The sequence below is a fragment of the Lissotriton vulgaris genome, chromosome 3_1 (assembly GCF_964263255.1).
Source record: "Lissotriton vulgaris chromosome 3_1, aLisVul1.2, whole genome shotgun sequence".
NCBI lineage: Eukaryota > Metazoa > Chordata > Amphibia > Caudata > Salamandridae > Lissotriton > Lissotriton vulgaris.
Window position 1 is genome coordinate 1,431,293,941 of NC_141689.1, and position 21,548 is coordinate 1,431,315,488.

General features: G+C 49.9%; 1 protein-coding gene across 1 annotated transcript in view; it reads left to right on the top strand.

Annotated features, from left to right (window-relative positions):
• TNKS (tankyrase) overlaps positions 1-21,548 on the top strand; it is a 700,580-nt gene that overhangs the window by 560,115 nt on the left and 118,917 nt on the right. The window contains exon 22 of the mRNA XM_086961923.1: positions 17,800-17,920. Within this exon, the coding sequence (XP_086818049.1) occupies positions 17,800-17,920 (121 nt within the window). The remainder of the gene's footprint in view (positions 1-17,799; positions 17,921-21,548) is intronic.

Here is a 21,548-nt window from a genome sequence, read left to right on the forward strand (position 1 = left end):
GCAGAAATGTGTCTCTGGCTGGCAGCATCCATTTTGTGCTGTCCGGGTCGAGAAGGCTGGCACCGGGTAGACCGGTGACCCCACGAAGTTCGCTTCAGAAGGGTGGAATCCTACCTCCCACACCAGTTACTGGTGTGGAGCTTTGATTCCAAGTTGTTTGATAAGCAATATTTGATATGTTTCTATGCAGCTGTTTTCGAGATAGCATTTACCACGAGGTTATAATGCACCTCTACCTATATGTCCAGCTGAGTCACCGACAAACCGGGAGAATGGTTTCCGAAGGCTGCAGATGGGCTCTGCTCATGCACATAAAACCCAGCACCCTGCCTTCAGGATGGTAAAGGCCAGTTATAGGGGTGACTTATAAGTTTTAAGTATTGTGACCGTTAGATATAGTGAACCTATATCTAAAGTTAGTGATGCAAGCACCATCTTACACAGGCTGCAGTAGCAGACCTAGAGTTCCATTTTGCGTGGCCTCTCTTGCGTGGCATAATACATGCTTCAGCCCATGGGAGACCTCTGGGGTACCTATACCCTGGATACATGGTGTAACATATACTAGGGACTGATATGGGTACTCCAGTATCCAATCTGGAGTGTATCAAAGTACATGTATGTCAATTTAAGGGAGAAAGCAGATAGACTAGGTCCTGAATAGCAGGATCCCAGTCGAACTAGTCAAAAACCAGCAAAAGACCGGGCAAAAAGTTGGGGTAACCATGCAGTCAGATCCTACCTTCCTACACTTTTCATAAGGAGACAGCAAAGCGCTCACCAAGCGCTCTCAGGGACAAGTTATGGGGCAAAAAATGAAGCGCTACTCACACACTAGGAGGGAATCAAGCGTTCACCCTGCGCTTTACTGACAAGGACACTGGGCATACGCAGCCCTCTTTAAAGCGCACTTGAACACACCAGCAAGGTGCAGACAGGCAGGCCAGCACAAGGGTCATCAGGTCAAAGTGGCAGTCCTCGTCTCAGGGCAGCAAGTCAGTACTACAGAGTAATCAAGTCCCATAGTGGGTCCTCCTGGCAGTCCATCAGTCTTGTGGTTACAAGTCCCACGCAGTGTCTAAAATCAAGGAGTCACAGACCCTATACTAATACCCACAAAGGCTTTGTTCTGGGGGGGACTTCAAACAACTTTAGAAGTGCACAACACCCCCATTCAATTCCCAGCCCTGGCTACAGACATTCCACAGGGGAGCGGAGACCGCATTGTGAAAGGCAGGCAGATCCCTATTTAGGTGCAGGTGACAAATCCTCTCACCACTCTAAATGCAGACCAGGTTTATTCAGCCCAACAGTGAGTCACCCAGGAAAGGCAGGACACGCTGCTCCTGTCAGTCTAAACCAAACGGAGAATACACAACTAGGCAGGGCACAGAGTCCTAAGCACACAGAAATGTCCACTTCTAAAAGTGGAATTTTTAAAATAGTAATGACAAATCCGCTTTCACCAATAAGCAGGATTTATCACTACTATTCCAAACATGGCCACGCTACCCCTTTCCTATCAGAAATTACCACTGAAACACATCCGGGAATTCCGAATGCAAACCTATGAGAAGAGCAGGCTCACAACATTGAGAAACCAAATAGGCTGTTTGTCCCTACCAGGACATGTCACACAACAAGGCACATATCCTACCTTTTACCTACATAGCACTATGCCCATAGGGTTACCTAGGGCCTACCTTAGGGGTGACCTATATGTAGTAAAAGGGGAGTCCATACTTGGCAACCACTTGAAATGCCACATCACTGTGGCAGTAAACTACGCATGCAGGCCCTGCAGCTGCAGATACCTGAGACAGATTTGAAAGGCTACTTCTGTAGGTGGCACAAGCAGTGCTGCAGGCTCACTAGTAGTATTTCATTTACGGGCCCTGGGTATATAGGGTTCGAGGCATTTGGGCTGCTAAATTCATATCTGTGCATAGATTGCCGCCTAGTGTTGGGTCCGGATGATCGCACATTGTTGTCCTGGAAGAGAATTCGAAGTATCACGAGATAGGTGGCTCCTCCCCTGGACTACAGTGCGCATGGGCATCGACACCATCCTCAGATTGTTTTTTTCCGCCATTGGGTTCGGATGTATATTGGTTCACTTTAGTCTGAATCGATAAAAACTTTCTTAAGGCCAAAAGGCCTTTAGTTCTCTTCATTGGTATGGTCTTGCGTTCGGTGCCTGATTCTTCCAGCTCGGTTCCGAGCCGGATTCGAGAGAACCGCGTGCTTTCGGCGCGGAGGGCCCAGTCGACGCCACAGACACTATCGACTGATCATCATGGAACGGAGCCCGTTCAAGAGATGTCCCGTGTGCAACTCCAAGTATCCCCACATCGACGTTCACCCGGCGTGCAACAAGTGTCTGTCGCCGGATCATGATGAAGCCAGTTGCATGGCTTGTTCCCGTTTTAGATCCAAGAAGACGCTTAAGCATTGACGCGCTGCGCGCCAGGAGGCCCAGCAATCTGCACCGGCGCCTGTGGACATCTTCGATGCCGGGGATGATGAGGGAGCTGACCGGGAAGTTGGTGAAAACCTGCCGAATCCCGCGTCTGAGGTCGACTATAACTACGACGCGGACGCTGAAATGTTTGAAGCGGAAGAAGTCGTCGACGAGGCAGGAGAGGACGACGGGGCCTTTGGGGCCATGGAAGATAGCTTGAGCGAAGAGCTAACTCAAACTGACATTGGGGCCGAAAAGCTTCAAAAGGCTCAGGTCGAGGGATCGCCACTAGGCCTTACCCAAGATCTTACAATGGGTTCTACGGCCCCGCCTTCGGGCTCGGCTACGGACATTACTATTGAGCCGCACCCTGCAAAATCGAAACCGAAAGTAAAACAGACGGTCTCGACGCAAGCGAAAGCACTGGTTCCCCCCTCGAAACCGAAAGTGCGCATTACTTTGGTCGGATCGAAGTCCTCGGAGCCGTCGGCACCGACGAAGCAGAAGGGTGTTGTCGATCCGAAGACACAGGTCAAGGGCTTCGAGACAAAGTCTGCCAAGCCGAAGACAAAGGTCAAGGTGGTCGAACCGAGTAAATCGCCGCCGAAGGTGGTCGACACAAACAAGGGACTCGGTGATCCAAAGGTTCTCGAGACTCCGCTTCAACATGACAAGGCCAAAAGCGGCACAGCCCACGTCTAGTGGTGCCTCGAAGGATCCTGTCGACTCGGCGCGGCCGTCCGCCGCTTTCTCCAAGCAGGTGGCGGACTCCCTAAAGCGCATCAAGGAGAAGGCCTCAACTGTCGGCCCGAAAGATCCTCCACCTTCAAAGCCGGTTGAGAAACCTCAAAAAGCTTCGACGCCCATTCACTTCACGTTGCCGCCGAAAGTGGCGCCGAAGGCTTTCACTCCTAGGATGGGCGCCGCGTGCCCGAGAAGGTGCCCTCGGTGCCGAAGTCGACGACAGTGGTCCCAACCTTAAAGCATCGACAATCTTCGTTGGAAGAACAACAAGAACACTTTATCGATGCCGAAACAGGCAGACTTATCCTCCATAAACGGAAAATTGCCCCGTAACAGCCAATGGAGTCCTATAAAATTCCTTTAAAGGAAAAGGATTCCACTTCAACTCCTGTTCTTGTGGAACCATTTTTCCACATGGCCATGATGTCTCACCCACTTACTCTGACGTGGACGCTGGGGAAGGTGATGATGATGAGTACAGCTATCCGGTCTACACAGACCCTGAAGATACCAATGAACCCTGGGCAGCTGGTGCTGACCCAGGTGATCCTCACTCTGCCCCAGACACCACTCTATGCTGTAAAAACGTCGCCTACAGAGGATTCAGCGGCGTTTAATGCCCTCATTGAAAGAGCGGCTAAAAATCATGACGTCCAGCTCCATGCTGACCCCATTGAAGTGGACTTTCTTTTTGACATCTTTTCCGTCTCAGAAAGAACTGTCAAGACTCTGCCTATGTTGAAGGGTGTCTTAAAACATGCTGGGGAGATCTTTAAAGAGCCTACCAGAGCCAGGGTGATAAACCCTAGGATTGAGAAGAAGTATAAACCAGCGCCTACTGACCCTACTTGCATCAAGGGACAGTTACCTTTGGACTCTCTTGTTGTTTCAAATGCCCGGAAGAGGGCTAATTCTCAAACAACGGGTGATGCTCCTCCCCCAGATAAAGAATCTAAGGTGTTTGATGCATCAGGGAAAAGGGTGGCAGCTCAAGCGGCCAATATCTGGCGCATTTCAAATACACAAGCACTTCTAGCGATGTATGACAGGGCACACTATGATACACTGGAGACCCTGTTGCAGCACCTGCCAGACGAATACAAAGAGGCAGCTGAGATGCTCATCCAAGAGGGGAAGCTAATATCAATGCTTCTATTAAATGTGCAGTGGACGCAGCTGACACCGCGGCCGGAGCGGTCAACACTAGCGTCATGCTGAGACGACATGCTTGGCTCAGAATCTCGGGATTTAAGCCAGAGATACAGACCACCATTCTTAATCAGACAGTAAACCCTGATCATCTGTTTGGCCCAGAGGTGGACACCACCTTGGAAAAGATAAAAAAGGACACTGAAACTGCTAATTCCATGGGGGCCTTGCAGTCCCAGCAATTCAGGGGTGGTTCTTTTCGTCGCTCAAGCACGAGAGGTGTTTCCAGAGGCCAGCTCTCCCAAACCACGCAGTACTATAAAGGCAACATGCAGTCCACATACACCAAACAAAGTCGAGGTGGATATCGTGGAAACAGTGCCAAAGGCAGGGGTCGTGGAAGCAACAACTCCAGATCCTCTGCCACCAACAAACAGTGACGCCTTGTCACTGCCCCCCGACCACGCAACTCCGGTCGGGGGGAGACTTCAACAGTTCCTGCCAGTCTGGAAATCCATCACCACAGACAGGTGGGTCACACAGCTCATACAGTACGGTTATTGTCTGGAGTTAACATCCACTCCACCCAACATACCCCCAAGACACCGTCCTATGTCCGCCGAGCACTTGCACTTATTGCAGCAGGAGGTCATCGTCATGCTGAAAAAAGGGGCAATCGAGCTCGTGCCTGTGGAAGAAAGAGGCACGGGAGTTTACTCACTGTACTTCTTGATACCAAAAAAGGATGGGTCCCTCAGACCTATACTGGACCTCAGACCCCTCAATCAGTACATTCTATCGGAGCACTTTCACATGCTGACCCTGCAGCAAGTACTCCCGTTGCTCAGTCAGGAGGATGTTCTCGCAACCTTAGATCTAAAGGATGCGTATTTTCTTATTCCGCTGCACCCGTCACACAAAAAATACCTCCGGTTCACCATCCAAAACCAACATTACCAGTTCAAGGTTTTGCCATTCGGGGTCACCACTGCACCCAGGGTGTTTACAAAGTGCCTGGCGACGGTGGTGGCACACCTAAGGAGACAAAACATTCACATCTACCCTTATCTGGACGACTGGCTCTTCCAGGCAAAGTCAGCCCAGCAGTGTGCCTCCCACACGGCCCACACCATTCACCTTCTTCACGATCTGGGATTCTCACTGAATTACCCAAAGTCCCACCTGCAACCCGCCCACATACGGCAGTATCTGGGTGTGACGATAAACCTCAACGCGAGTGTTCATGCAGTTGATAGGCATGATGGCCTCCTGCATCTCCATAGTCCCGCACGCGAGACTACATATGCGTCCGCTTCAGGAGTGCTTAGCACGTCAGTGGACTCAGGCTCACGGACAGTTGAAAGACCTAGTGTTGGTGAGCAGTCGGGCATACAACTCTCTGCATTGGTAGAATCCACAAAACCTTTGCAAGGGACGACCGTTCCAAGAGCCTGTGCCACAGATCATCATGACGACGGACGCTTCTCTCCAGGGATGGGGAGCTCATGTACTCCATTACACTGTGTAGGGACTATGGACACCACAGCAAAGGAAGATGCACATCAATGTTCTAGAACTAATGGCGATCTTCATGGCACTAAAAGCCTTCAAAGTACATCTGTGCAACAAGGTTGTGTTGATCCGGACGGACGACATGACGGCCATGTACTACATTCAGAAGCAGGGAGGAACACACTCTCCACCGCTGTCTCGCATGGCTCAGAGCATGTGGAAGTGGGCCATTCAGAGAAACATCTTCCTCATGGCAGAACACCTCCCAGGCAAAGACAATCAGATGGCGGACCTGCTCAGCAGGTACAGCCACCAAATGCACGAGTGGGAGATACATCCATCGGTACTCTACCCGTACTTCCAAACGTGGGGTCATCCAGAGATAGACCTGTTTGCCACAAAGGAGAACGCAAAATGCCAAAGCTTTGCCGCCAGGTTTCCACACCCACAGTCGCAAGGCAATGCGATATCTATGAACTGGTCAGGCAAATTTGCGTACGCTTTTCCCCCAGCACCTCTAATACCGCTGGTGGCACGCAAGCTGAAGCAGCACTCGATGACTCTCATCCTGGTTGCTCCAACGTGGGCTCGCCAACCATGGTACACCACGTTTCTGGAACTGTCCGTGGTACCGCATCAAAGGCTGCGCCTCACACCCAGGCTTTTGACGCAGAGCCATGGCGACATTCAGCATCCAGATCCGCAACAGCTCAACCTGGCGATCTGGCTCCTGAGGTCTTAGTTTGGCTACCTCAACTTACCTCCTGACTGTATGGACATCATCCGGGAGGCAAGGAAGCCCACCACCAGAGCATGCTATGCGGCGAAGTGGAAGCGGTTTGCCATTTATTGTGCAGGCCACAATATTAACCCGCTGGATGCATCTATTCAAAACATCATTTGTTATCTCTTAGATTTGTACAAATGTAATCTGGCCTATGCTTCCATTCGCATACATTTATCCGCAATGGCTGCTTATCTCCAAAACAGACAGCACCTCTCACTTTTCAGGGTGCCTGCCATTAAAGCCTTTCTGGAAGGACTCAAACGAGTCATTCCTCTGCGGACGCCACCAGCTCCGGAGTGGAACCTCCATGTGGTCCTCACCAGGCTGATGGGTCCCCCTTTTGAACCACTGCATTCCTGCGAGATTCAATTCATGACATGGAAAGTGGCTTTCCTTATAGCGATTACGTCGCTACGACGAGTTAGTGAACTCCAGGCACTAACTATCCAGGAGCCATTTATTCAAATTCTTTTTAACAGGGTGGTGCTTCGCACTAACCCTAAATTCCTTCCTAAGGTAATGTCTCCGTTCCATATCAACCAGACTATAGAACTACCTGTGTTCTTCCGAAATCCAGTCATTGGCGGAGAGAATGCTCCACACACTTGACGTCAAAAGGGCCCTAATGTATTACATTGATAGGACCAAGGATTTTAGGAAGACTAAACAGCTCTTTGTTGCCTTTGCGCCACAACACAAAGGTAACCCCATTTCCAAGGCTGGTATAGCCAGGTGGATCGTTAAATGTATTCAGATCTGCTATCAGAAAGCCAAGCGCACTCTCACCATTCCACCACGGGCCCACTCCACCCGAAAGTTGGGGGCCTCCATGGCTTTCCTTGGAAATATACCTTTGGAAGACATATGTAGAGCAGCCACATCGTCTACCACACACACATTTACTAAGCATTACTGTGTTGATGTGCACTCCAAACAGCAGGCAGCTGTAGGGCAGGCTGTTCTAAAAACACTTTTCCAAACTGCTGCAGCTGACACGGGCGGCCGCCGTTAATGGAGGGACTGCTATGTATTCTATGCACAGATATGAATTCAGCAGCCCACATGCCTCGAACCGAATATGCTACTTACCAGTATGCATCTGTTCTTGGCATGTAAGGCTGCTGACATTCATATTGCCCGCCCTCCTCCCCGGCGCCTGTAGCAGCTGCTTCATTCACACATACTTCTAGCATGGTCATCATTCACTTAGTTTCACTCCATCTTGGCCACAATGGCTAAAAACAATCTGAGGATGGAGTCGATGCCCATGCGCACTGTAGTCCAGGGGAGGAGCCACCTATCTCGTGATACTTCGAAGACTCTTCCAGGACAACAATGTGCGATCATCCGGACCCAACACTAGGCGGCGATCTATGCACAGATATGAATGTCAGCAGCCCTACATGCCAAGAACAGATGCATACTGGTAAGTAGCATATTCGATACCACTGTACAAGGAACTTATAGGTAAGTTAAATATACCAAACAGGTGTAGATCAATCTTACCAAGTTTATAGGAGAGAGAACATGCGCTTTAGCTCTGGTCAGCAGTGGTAAAGTGCCCAGAGACATGAACCAACAAAACAGAGTCATTAAAATTGCATGAGGAGGCAACACTTTGGGGATAACCCTGCAAAAAGGGCCCTTTTGAGCAGCCTCCTTGACATAGGCCGGAAGCGTTGGGTCCAGAGGGTCAAGATTGCAATGACTGAAAAATGTGCCTCGCCTCCCCTACCTTAGGTGTGGAGTTGGCAGAGGTGGGCCCACCTCCTATTCCTCTAGGTTTTCCCACCCAAAATGGGGGTAGAAACGGGGGCTGCCATCTGCTGCTAGCAACAGAGGCTGAGGTTTTTTAATTACAAAGATGGCAGGCCTTTTAAGCTTCCCTCTCAAGCACTGTACTCTTCTAGGGGGAGGAGGTGTGACACCTCCGCCCAGAATGTGCATTGTTTCTGGCCCTTTTAGCAGAGGCTCTCGACCCAGGGGTCCATTAACCTGTCTGGTGGTGGTAGGCTGACTACAGCCAGTCTGTGACAACACCAGGGTTGGTAGGTTTTCAGGGGCACCTCTGAGATGCCCTATGAGTACATCGTTCAACAAATCCCACACTGGCATCAGTATAGGTTTCTTGAGAGGAGCTGTGGACCTAGAATTGTCGAGTTTCCAGCCCATGTACTGTCCAAGGCTTCCCTGGCACTTACAATATTAAGGAATAGACCCTAATAATTTAGGGGCACATCTGCTCATGCAGATATGCTCACACCTGTGATATAGTGCTATCAGCCTTAGGGCTGGTAAGACCTGCTAGAGGGGTGACTTATCTATATCTCAGGCAGTGTTAGTTGGCATGGCACCCATGCTGTGTTTTTGTCTGCACCAGACCATGCATGCTGCAGTGGCAGTCTGCATGGCCTAGGTGAGGGGTCCCTAAGGTCCCTCTTCAGTCTCAATGCCCTAGGTACCATTTAATAGGAACTTACCGGGGGTCTGACTGGCCTATTGTGGAACAGTTTTTAGGGGTGAAGCACTGGTTGGCTGGGACCCTGTGCACTACAATCCAAACCTCATCAGTTTTCCAGGCAAAAAGTGAGGGCTGACCTTGTCAAAAAGGCACTTTCTCACAAATACTGTATAAGTATGGGGCACCATTAACTTGCTCATATTTATTTGCCACACCAACAGAACTTCATTTCTATTTAGTGAGTCGCTTTTGTGCTCCGCTTCTGCAAAATGTTTCCCAAGCTCCCCCGTTCCCCTATATAAACAAGCATTGGCAATGCACTCGAGTCTGGTTTTAAGGACATGTTGTATGGTAATGTGAAGTGTTACAAATCAATTGCATGGGAATAGATATGTATGTGTGTGGAAACAAAGAACTGTAAAGTATTGTCATAGGTTAAAAGGTCAGGTGACTGTTTCACTGTCAAGCCAGACCTAAATGCGCAGGTAGGTTAATGACTGCCCTCCTCCCATCTGTGCTGCTGCCAGAGAAAAAAACTAAATTATCTAGTTATCTAAAACACTTTAATAGCCTTCCAGTGTCATGTGTGTTCCTCTAAAAGTTAAACAGCTGCATAGATAAAATGATCACAGCCAGGGGAAGGCGAGCACTTTTTTTCTGGAAGTACATCTTCTGCCCCATCAAAACATGTACTCCTGGCTCCCAACATCTGGGTGGAGCCAAAGCCCCTCCCTTCTGATAACATAATTTGTCATAAGGACAACACTCTTCCCCATCTTCTCTCTGCGTAGGGCTTAGTAACATCGCCGCGTGGATGCACGAAAACAAACTAAAATTGAACGGGGGAAAACAGAGCTCCTTTTGTTTGGCCATAATACTACCTTATGGGGGCCTCATCATTGCCCAACGCAAATGGGCACCCCCCGTTCCTTTTAGAACAGCACGAAATCTTGACATCATTTTTGATGACCAGTTATCCATGAAGCATCACGTGGTTAAAACCTCCTCGACTTGCATCACTATCATCAAGTGGCTTAGGAAGATAATTTGGATGCTACCGCAGGAGACACAGAAAACCGTAGTCCAGGCCTTAATTACCTCTAGACTGGACTACGGTAACATTCTTCTCCAGGGGCATGCAAAGAGGTTACTCGCAAATTACAGAGAGTCCAGAATATGGCGGTCCGGCTGCTCTGTAAACTTCCTAACAAATCCTTGACTTCTTATTCTCTACGTAACCTGCATTGGCTCCGTATTGAGAATCGCACGAAATTCAAGAACCTCTGTTTTATGCACAGAATTAAGGCTGGTCGGGCCCCACCCTATCGTAGCACCTTAGTTCACCAGTACTGTCCACCCCGCACTCTTCATTCATCCAATCAACATAGGTTCCAGGTTCCCAGGGTCGAAAGAGCTAGAATGGGTGGTCGCTCATTCTCTTGCCTGGCTCCTTCCCTTTGGAACTCTCTTCCCTTATCTTTGTGCACTGAAGCTTGTTATCTCAAGTTTCGCAGAGAGGTTAAAACCTGGGTTTGAGGCATGTGGGCTGCTGAATTCATATCTGTGCATAGATCGCCGCCTAGTGTTGGGTCCGGATGATTGCACATTGTTGTCCTGGAAGAGTCTTCGAAGTATCACGAGATAGGTGGCTCCTCCCCTGGACTACAGTGCGCATGGGCATCGCCTCCATCCCCAGATTGTTTTTTTCCGCCATTGGGTTCGGATGTGTTTCGGTTCCCTCTGTCGGAATCGATAGTTGTTTAACTTTTCTAACTTGAGACCAAAAGGTCTTTAGGATTTGCGTCGGTATTGTCAATCGTTCGGGTTTGTTTCTTCATCGGCTCCGAACACTTGCTGTCCTTCCGCGTGCTGTCGGCGCGGACGGGCCTACACGACGCTCCAGACTACTCAACATGGAACGAACTCCGTTTAAGAGGTGCCCGGTGTGCACCTCAAAATATTCACACCTCGACGTGCACCCAGTGTGCAACAAATGTTTGTCGCCGGACCACGATGAGGCCAGGTGTATGGCCTGCTCCAAGTTCCGGTGCAAGAAAACTCTCAAGCTTCGTAGAGCCGCTAGGCTCCAGGCCCAGTTATCGGCACCCCCGCCGGACAACATCTTTGAGGAGGACGTTGATGACGACACCGTCCTACAAGTTTCGGACTCCAGCCCGGCGTCGGAGGATGACAACTACGACGCGGGGGACGAGGAATTTGAGGAAGTCGTCGGTGAGGTAGGGGACGACGACGGGGCCATTGCCACCGTGGAGGATAGCTCGGAGGAGGAGCATCCTCAGACTGACTCAGGGGTCAATCCCCATTATACAGCCCAGGTCGAGGGATCGCCTTCGGGCCTTACCCAAGACCTTACTACTCGTCCCACGGCCCCGCCTACGGGCCCGGCCACGGACATTGGTGATGCGCCACTCCCGGTACAGAAACCGAAAGTGAAGCCATCTGGGTCCACACCAGCGGTGTCAAAACCGAAAGTGAAAGTCGCACTGGTGAAACTGAAGGCTCCAAAGGCCTCAGCGCCTAAGTTGTCCAAAATGGCCGCCGACATCAAGAGCCATGCTAAGATGGCCGACCCGAAGACCCCGGTGTCGAAGCCGAAGGCGAAGACGACCGACGCGGCCGCGTCGGCGCCGAAGATGGTCGGCGACCCGAAAAGAGCCTCGAAGACTCGTCAAGACGACCCCGAAGCTCTGGCTGCGCCGATTCCGGTCGACAAGGCCAAGGGTGGTGATGTGTCGGCTCCGAAGACCGTGCCTCTGATCGCCGACCCGACTCCAGACTCGGGGGAATCGCTCGAGCCTGTCCAGCCCTCACCGTCCTTGACCAAGAAGGTCACGGAGTCCCTTCAACGTATTCGGAAGGACACCTTGGCTCCCGGACTGAAGGATGTGGTGCCCAAGCCTACACACACACCGGCGAAAGCACAGACGCCAATCCGTTACACGCTGCCTCCGAAGACGGCGCCGAAGGCTTTCGCTCCAAAACACGGGCCCGGGGTGCCCTCGAAGCTGGTGTCGGCGCCGAAAGCATCTTTGGTGGTGTTGAAGCCTCAGCTCCAGCCACTTGCGGACGAGGAGCGTCGAGAGGTTATCATCGACGCCAACACAGGCAAACTCTCTCTCCTTGAAAAGGAGGATCACCCCGGAGCCGGTGTTGGAACATTTTCGTATTCCACTCAAGAAGAAGTTGGACTCTGCGGGTACTTCTGCCCCTGTGGAACCTGCTTCTCCACAAAATTTAGCACTCTCACCAGCTCACTCTATCGCTGGGGAGGGCGACGGGGATGAGGAGGACGAGTACAATTATCCAGCGTACTCGGATCCGGAGGAGGTCAATGAACCTTGGTCTGCTGGAGGCGACCCTGAGGACCCTCAGTCAAGTCATGAACCACAACTTTTTGCAGCAAAACTTCTCCAACAGAGGACTCAGCAGCCTTCAACGCGCTGATTGAGAGAGCTGCAGCTAACCATGATGTCGACCTCCATGCGGACCCAGTGGATGTCGATTTTCTGTTTGACACCTTCTCAGTGGCTGAAAAGACTGTCAAGACATTGCCTATGCTCAAGGGGGTGCTGAAGCACGCGCCTGAGGTTTTCAAGGATCCCACTCGGGCGCGGGTCATCAATCCTCGTATTGACAAAAAATACAAGGCAGCGCCCACTGATCCGACGTACATCAAGGGACACTTGCCACTGGACTCTTTGGTGGTATCCAACGCACGCAAGCGGGCAAACTCGCAAACCACGGGTGATGCTCCTCCCCCAGATAAAGAATCAAAGATCTTTGAAGCCTCAGGTAAACGTATTGCTGCACAGGCAGCTAATATTTTGCGCATTTCAAACACGCAGGCCCTACTTGCACGCTACGATAGGGCGCACTATGACACCCTAGAAACACTTCTGCAGCACTTACCCGATCAGTACAAAGAGGGTGCTGAAATGTTAATTCAGGAGGGGAAGCTAATCACCAACGCTTCCATTAAGTGTGCACTGGACGTGGCTGATACCGCCTCCAGGGCTATCAACACTAGTGTGTTACTGCGTAGGCATGCATGGCTTAGAATATCAGGGTTTAAGCCAGACATACAGACAACCATCTTAAATCAAACAGTTAATCCAGACCACCTGTTTGGCCCAGAAGTGGATGCAACCCTTGAAAAAATGAAGAAAGACACGGACACTGCTAAGTCTATGGGGGCCCTCCAATCCCAGCAGTTTCGGGGTGGTTCCTTTCGCCGCTCCAATAACAGAGGCACCTCAAGGGGTCAGGCATCGCAATCCACGCAGTACTTTAAAAGCAACACCCAAACCTCATACACCAACAAGGGTAGAGGTGGCTACAGGGGCTACAACGTCAAAGGCAGAGGACGTGGGAACAATAGCTCCAGGTCATCCACCACCAACAAACAGTGACGCCTTGTCACTGCCCCCCGACCACACAACACCGGTCGGGGGGAGACTCCAGCAGTTCCTGCCCGCGTGGAAATCCATCACCACGGACAGGTGGGTCAAGTCTCTTATCCAGTACGGTTACTGTCTGGAACTTACTTCCACTCCACCAAACATACCTCCAAGAAGCCGTCCTATGTCCGGCGAGCACTTGCACTTGTTGCAGCAGGAGGTCGAAGCCATGCTGCAAAAAGGGGCAATAGAGCTCGTGCCGCTGCAAGAAAGGGGATCAGGAGTTTACTCTCTGTACTTTCTAATCCCCAAAAAGGACGGATCCCTCAGGCCCATCCTGGACCTCAGGCCCCTCAACTGGTACATTCTGTCAGAACACTTCCATATGCTCACGTTGCAGCAGGTTCTCCCTCTGCTTCGGCAGGGAGACTTCCTGGCTACGCTAGATCTCAAGGATGCATACTTTCACATTCCCCTGCATCCTTCACACAGGAAGTACCTCAGATTCACGATTCAGGACCAGCACTACCAGTTCAGGGTTCTGCCTTTCGGGGTCACCACAGCGCCAAGAGTTTTTACAAAGTGCCTGGCGACTGTGGCGGCGCATCTAAGACGCCAAAACATCCACGTCTATCCTTATCTAGACGACTGGCTCATTCAGGCAAAGTCGGAACAGCAGTGCGCCGACCACGTGTCCCGCACCATTCATCTCCTGCACGATCTGGGATTCTCACTGAATTACCCAAAATCCCATCTCCAACCCGCCCATATACGGCAGTATCTGGGCGCGACAATAGACACTCTGGCAGCCACTCCGCAGCCAAATTCAGTGAGAATCGCCAGTATCCAGACGCTGATCCAACGATTCAGACCTCAGCACTCGCTTCCAGCGAAGGTGTTCATGCAGCTGATAGGCATGATGGCCTCCTGCATCTCCATCGTCCCGCACGCGAGGTTACACATGCGTCCGCTTCAGGAGTGCCTAGCACGTCAGTGGACTCAGGCTCACGGGCAACTAACGCGGACCTAGTGTTGGTGAGCGGTCGAGCATACAACTCTCTGCATTGGTGGAATCCACAAAACCTTTGCAAGGGCCGACCGTTCCAAGAGCCTGTGCCACAGATTATCCTGACAACGGACGCTTCTCTCCAGGGATGGGGAGCGCTTCTCTCCAGGGATGGGGAGCGCATGTACTCCACTACACAGTGCAGGGAATATGGACACTACAGCAAAGGAAGATGCACATCAATGTACTCGAACTGATGGCGATCTTCATGGCCTTAAAGGCATTCAAAGTACATCTGTGCAACAAGGTCGTGTTGATCCGGACGGACATGACGGCCATGTACTACATTCAGAAGCAGGGAGGCACACACTCTCCGCAGCTGTCTCATCTGGCTCAGAGCATGTGGAAGTGGGCCATTCAGAGGAACATCTTCCTCATGGCGGAGCATCTCCCAGGCAAGGACAATCAGATGGCGGACCTGCTCAGCAGGCACAGCCACCAAATGCACGAGTGGGAGATACATCCATCAGTACTCCAACCGTACTTCCAAAGGTGGGGTCATCCAGAGATAGACCTGTTCGCCACAAGGGAGAACGCAAAATGCCAAAGCTTCGCCGCCAGGTTCCCACACCCGCAATCGCAGGGCAATACGATATGGATGAACTGGTCAGGCAGATTTGCGTACGCTTTTCCCCCAGCACCCCTGATACCGCTGGTGGCGCGCAAGCTCAGGCAGCACTCGATGACTCTCATCCTGGTTGCTCCAACGTGGGCTCGCCAACCATGGTACACCACGTTTCTGGAACTTTCCGTGGTACCGCATCAAAGGCTCCATCTCACATCCAGCCTTCTGACGCAGAGCCATGGCGACATTCCTCACCCAGATCCGCAACAGCTCAACCTGGCGATCTGGCTCCTGAAGTCCTAGAGTTTGGCTACCTCAATCTTCCCCCCGATTGCATGGACATCATTCGGGAGGCAAGAAAGCCCACTACTAGAGCATGTTATGCGGCTAAATGGAAGCGGTTTGTCGTTTACTGTGTGAACCACGACATTGACCCGCTAGATGCTTCCATTCAAGACATCATTTGTTACCTGTTCCATCTGTACCAATGCAATTTGGCGTATTCTTCCAACCGCATTCACCTGTCTGCTATGGCCGCACACCTCCAGAATAGGCAACACCTTTCACTTTTCAAGGTTCCTGCTATCAAGGCATTTCTGGAAGGACTCAAAAGGGTCATTCCACCACGGACACCACCAGCACCTGAATGGAACCTCAATGTGGTTCTTACACGGCTGATGGGTCCTCCTTTTGAGCCACTGCACTCTTGTGAGCTTCAGTTTCTAACTTGGAAGGTGGCTTTCTTAGTAGCAATTACATCGCTACGGAGGGTTAGTGAGTTGCAGGCACTCACCATCCAAGAACCATTTTTCCAAGTGCATGCTAACAGGGTGGTGCTCCGCACTAACCCTAAATTTCTACCCAAGGTTGTATCTCAATTCCACATAAACCAGACAATTGAGTTGCCAGTGTTTTTTCAAAACCCTGAGTCGCTGGTGGAGCGGATGCTCCACACCCTTGATGTTAAAAGAGCCTTAATGTACTACTTTGACAGGACAAAAGATTTTCGAAAGACCAAGCAACTTTTCGTTGCATTTGCCTCACACCACAAGGGTAATGCTATTTCCAAAGCTGGTATCGCTAGGTGGATCGTGAAATGTATTCAGATCTGTTACGCTAAGGCTAAACGCACTCTCACTATTCCACCAAGAGCCCACTCCACCAGAAAGTTGGGGGCCTCTATGGCTTTCCTTGGGAACATTCCCTTAGAGGATATTTGTACAGCAGCCACATGGTCTACCACACACACTTTTACTAAACATTACTGTGTAGACGTGCAATCTAAACAGCAGGCAGCTGTTGGTCAGGCTGTTCTTAGAACACTTTTTCAAACTGCTGCCGCTGGCACGGGCGGCCGCCGATAAGAGGGGGACTGCTATGTATTCTATGCACAGATATGAATTCAGCAGCCCACATGCCTCGATTTGCAAATGCTACTTACCAGTATGCATCTGTTCTTGGCATGTAGGGCTGCTGACATTCATATCGCCCGCCCTCCTCCCCGGCGCCTGTAGCAGCTGCAGTATTCATATATATATATGCTCATAGCATGGTCATCACTCACATACTTCACTCCATCTCTGCCAATGGCTAAAAACAATCTGGGGATGGAGGCGATGCCCATGCGCACTGTAGTCCAGGGGAGGAGCCACCTATCTCGTGATACTTCGAAGACTCTTCCAGGACAACAATGTGCAATCATCCGGACCCAACACTAGGCGGCGATCTATGCACAGATATGAATGTCAGCAGCCCTACATGCCAAGAACAGATGCATACTGGTAAGTAGCATTTGCATTATTTAACCAATAACTGTCTCCCCGTACTCTTTCTGCTGGCTCTCTCCCCATATCTGGTCCCTAGCGCCGGGAAACCTTTGGGTAGCTGTGCGCTTTACAAACTTAAATATAATAATAATAATAATAAGACCGTGTTTGGAATGTGATTTTGGTTGTATACCTGGGCTGGGTGTATGCAAGATGGATGCACTGGACATTATTCTTGAAGTGGACATCAATTCATGAAGTGAATGACCATTAAGAGAATGTGGTTTCAGCAGTAGGTGATGAGCCGGCAGATGGATAAAGCAGCTGGAAAGCAAACTTAACAATGTAACAGGATGTGTGGGATGCCATTTTAAACTGAAGTGCTCTATGGACACTCTTGTTGCAAAAGAAATTGAGGAGCTTGAGAAAAATGTAAGATAATATTGTGTCCCTGTCTTCAAGACTTGGCTCCTGTCATGGAGCAAAAATAAAGAAAATGGATGCGCAGAAACAACTCCTGTTATGGAAAATAACTCCACTTCTGCACTTAAATCAAAATAGACACACAAGTCTTTATTGGACCAATATATTTGTTTGCCTTGGCAGTGTGCCAGAATGATAATAACAATCGCTCACCATGGGCACACCCAGTTTATGATTCATCCTTGCATTCATTTCATTTTGCTGCTCTTTTATGTAATATTTAGCTACGTTATGGCAAAATTATTGCATAAAATAATTCAAAAGAACGTAGTGTAGCCATACATGGCTTCCTTCAATAATTGGGGTGATATAATAGAAGGGCCCATACTTTTGTCTGGCAAAGACCTATTAAAATCAGCATTTTCAGTTGTTATGTTTTCATTTCAGATAACATTGGATGTGTTGGCTGACATGGGCCATGAAGAGTTAAAAGAAATAGGCGTTAATGCTTATGGGCACCGTCACAAGTTGATCAAAGGCGTGGAGAGGCTTCTAGGAGGACAGCAAGGTAAGGCTGAAAGTTAGCTGTTCACAACTGCCCACAAAATCTTGAAAAGAATGGCACCAAAATGAGATGCAATGTAAAACAAGCATGGGCAAAGAAAATGTATCTCGCCTTTGGGACCTTATTGGCTTTTAGCCATGCTGTACAGCATCCATCAAACACTGATGCAACGCCCACAAGATTTTGTGCCTACAAAATGTTGTATCTTGTAGCATGTGCATGCTTAAAAAAAAATACGACGCAAGATTTTTTTTATTTTTACTAAATTGTATTAATATTAAGAAATAAATACCACATAAGCTTTTTTCCTCCTTGAGAACTGTACGAGTGCACAACGGAGAGGACGTGGGTGGGGGAGAAGTAGTGGGCCAAAAAGCAAAATCTGGGAAGGGGTTTCCTAAGTTGAATGCAACATACAGTAAACACAGAGTGTAGCAGAGGAGAGAAGTGCACAAGGGAGACCGCTGTAAACACATGCACTCTCATGGTGTGTTTCACCATAAAGAAAAAAGTACTGCTTGAAAAGCAAGCAGTGGAAGGACACAAATAATGCATCCATGCTCTAGAGGAGGGACAAACATGGAGTTGAAGGAAAGCCAACTCAAGTAGCGAATGAAAAGCAAGCAAATGAGTGACAGTAAAGCCAACCAGTGGCAAGCAATGGCAGCACTCTTAATCCCACTTTAGGCTGACACTAGGTCTTTTCACCAAAAGAAAGCTCGTGCTCTCTGGTAGGCGAGACCTAAAAATAAGGTATTTGTACAGCACAATCCCCATTTTTAGGTATTCACGAAGTTGAAATGATCTTATAGCATAGTGAAAAACTGATGTAAAGATTGTTTCAAGTTAAAATAAATCAGTAAAATGTATTTCTTAATGAGACCTTTAACCTCAGATTCATCACCTTATAATATTCCCCAGGCTTTAGGCTACATCTGAAAACTTTGAAGCAGTACCCCTGCTCGCTGGGAGGTGGCTCCTGTAACTCTTCGTTAATGTAGTCTGCACAAGGTGTGACGTGTACTAGCCTATATGACCGTCACCCATTCGCATTAACATCCATTCCTTTCTTTCCACACCATTTGACGGAGATTCAGAGCTACTACTGCTCATTTGTCCACATTTTCTCAAACTTTTCAAGGCATTTTCTTTTTTACATTTCTTCCTGTGTGAAAGGGAATGTCCCCCATAAAACAAGGTTTAAGCCTTGTGGAGAATGTATTTTATGGCTGATGTTTGTTTCTGAACCCCACTTGGTCTGTCTGTGGTGCCTGGTGTCGTCTCATGACTCCGCAGCCTGCAGCGACTGTGCTTAGATACACCCCACAGCCATCTGGGAGCGGGAGGTGTTTGTTTGTAGCCCGCCACCAAAAGCCCCCATGTCGGTCAAAGTCGCGGGGTAGATCCTGACTCCACGCCCAAAGCCATTCCCACTACAGATAGTCATCGAAGTCCAAGTCTTCAGGTAAGTCCAAAAACAAGTAGTAGTCCAAGCAGGACGTGACTCGGTTGCGCCTCTCTAAGTCCCCGGAGACCCCGCGAGGGTGTTGTCAAGTCTCCAGTACCTGCTCCCAAATTTATTCCGCAGAGTATGTTCAGGAGTTTCCTGGGCCTGTGACGATCTTGTAGTTCCTTGAGGCAATGAATTGCTTATTCATGTAGCTGGCTTCCACTGGCGCTGCTGTGTCGCATGGAGCCAAGAGGCCACTCAACTGGGCCTCTGCCGACCGGAGCCAAGAGGCCACTCAACTGGGCCTCTGCTGATAAGACCTTGCTTGGCACCAGTCGAGCCCTCTACTTCCACGCCTGGATCAGAACTGACTTTGGTACAGGAATCCACTTTCAGAGCTGCTCTTTAGACCGAACCCTGGTCTACCGATGCAGACTTCATCGACATTGTCGGGCAACCCTTATTGCTGTCTTACTACGAGATGGTGCAGCGCCAACCCCGTCTGAGGCTGGGCTTAACGCTGATTATTCCTTCCAATACAGGCATTGCCTCTGATTCCACCAAATGGAAAGTAACCATTTCTTCATGGCTTATTTGGCTCTGACTCTGACAACGGATATGAGGAAGCAAGAGACAAAATTGCCCAACCATACAAGCATGGCCTAGAGACGTTTCCAGGCTCTGTCTTCTTTTCTTCTAAATGCCTTGCTACTAAGGAAATTGCATCGTTTTCTGCTATGGTACAAGTAGGGCTGTGTAAATTGACATCCAGCTGCCCACTCAAGAAGTGAAGAGCAATGTCCTAACTGAAGCCCTTCATCCTGGCCAAACTATTTTTGAGCCTCTCCCATTTAACTAACCTCTTACAGACATACTTTTAAAGACCTGAGCCAAGCCCTGTACTTGGCCTTCAGACCACAGATAGATTGCCTATTGCCATAGTCCTGCACCTGGGACCATGGACTTTCCCTATCAACACCCTACTCCTGAGAGTTTGGTGTTGAATGCGTCAGTCAGTAAAATTTAACCTAATGCCTTCTCTACTGCTCCTTCTATCAGATAGACTTCTAGCTGCAGATTCCTTGCCTTAGAATTTCCCAACGTCAGGCTGAATCCGGAAACTTTTGCTCGAGCAGTACCTCTTAAGCGCGCTGTCGGGTGGCTTCATTCGGCTTTGCGTGACGTCGTTAGAGTAAATTATGACATTGTGATCACTTATATAGGTGCCACCAAGGCGTGCGGACATTCAGTTCTTTTCTTTCTGCGCCAGTTGAGCGCCGATCCAGGAAGATCTACTCCTCCTGTCTCTTTTTGAGAGGTCTTTTTCAACTTTTTGTCGACTTGGGAATTTTTTTGTGTCGGAATGTCTTCGAGGAAGACTGGTTTTAAACTGTGCGGCCCTGTCACCACACCATGTCGGTCGGTTACAGATCTCCCACCTCGTCTGCCTTTGGTGTCTCGGGCGTGATCACAACTCAGTCTGGCTCAGGCGTTCGGGCCATGGCTCTGAAGGCCTTGCGGTAGTGGGCCGTGAAGCTCCTTGTGGCCCGGCAATCTACACCATCCAGCAAGACTTCAGGAGGATCCCGCACGAAGAAGAGGTCACTGGTCCGCCCCCGGAGCTCCAAGTCCTCTTCCTCCCACTGAGGTCCTTGGGTCACTCTGGGAAGAGGCACAAGAAAATCAAGAAGTCTAAGCGACTGTCATCCGTTGACGAACGAGGTTAGGAACACTAACGAACTAGGCACGGTTCTGCAGAGCCGGTGTTGACTCAGTGCCTCCCTCCATTTTACTAGGCCATCAGCTGCATATTTGAGCAGGCCGACTCCTCTGGTGAGCCCTCAGGCCCTTTGGGGTCGGGAGGGGCCCCATCGGATTCAACGTAGTCTGATCCGGCCACAATGCCGGTAGGCTCTCTGGAGTCCAAATCTGGGATGACTCCAGTCGTGCCAACGTGACATTCCCCAGACCCGAAGTCTGTGGCTACGGAACAGCTGGTGCCCACCGGCGGTTAAAGGCCCATCCTTATCCCTGATGACACTGAGTCGTTCCTGCGCTGGTAGAGCCCAGGGGTTGTATGTTGTCGCCTGAGCATTTTCTTGATTTTTCAGGCACAGGAGAGGGCTGGGAGGGGTCTATGGACCCTTTGGAGCACCAGAGTGCAGAGCAGATGGACTGGTA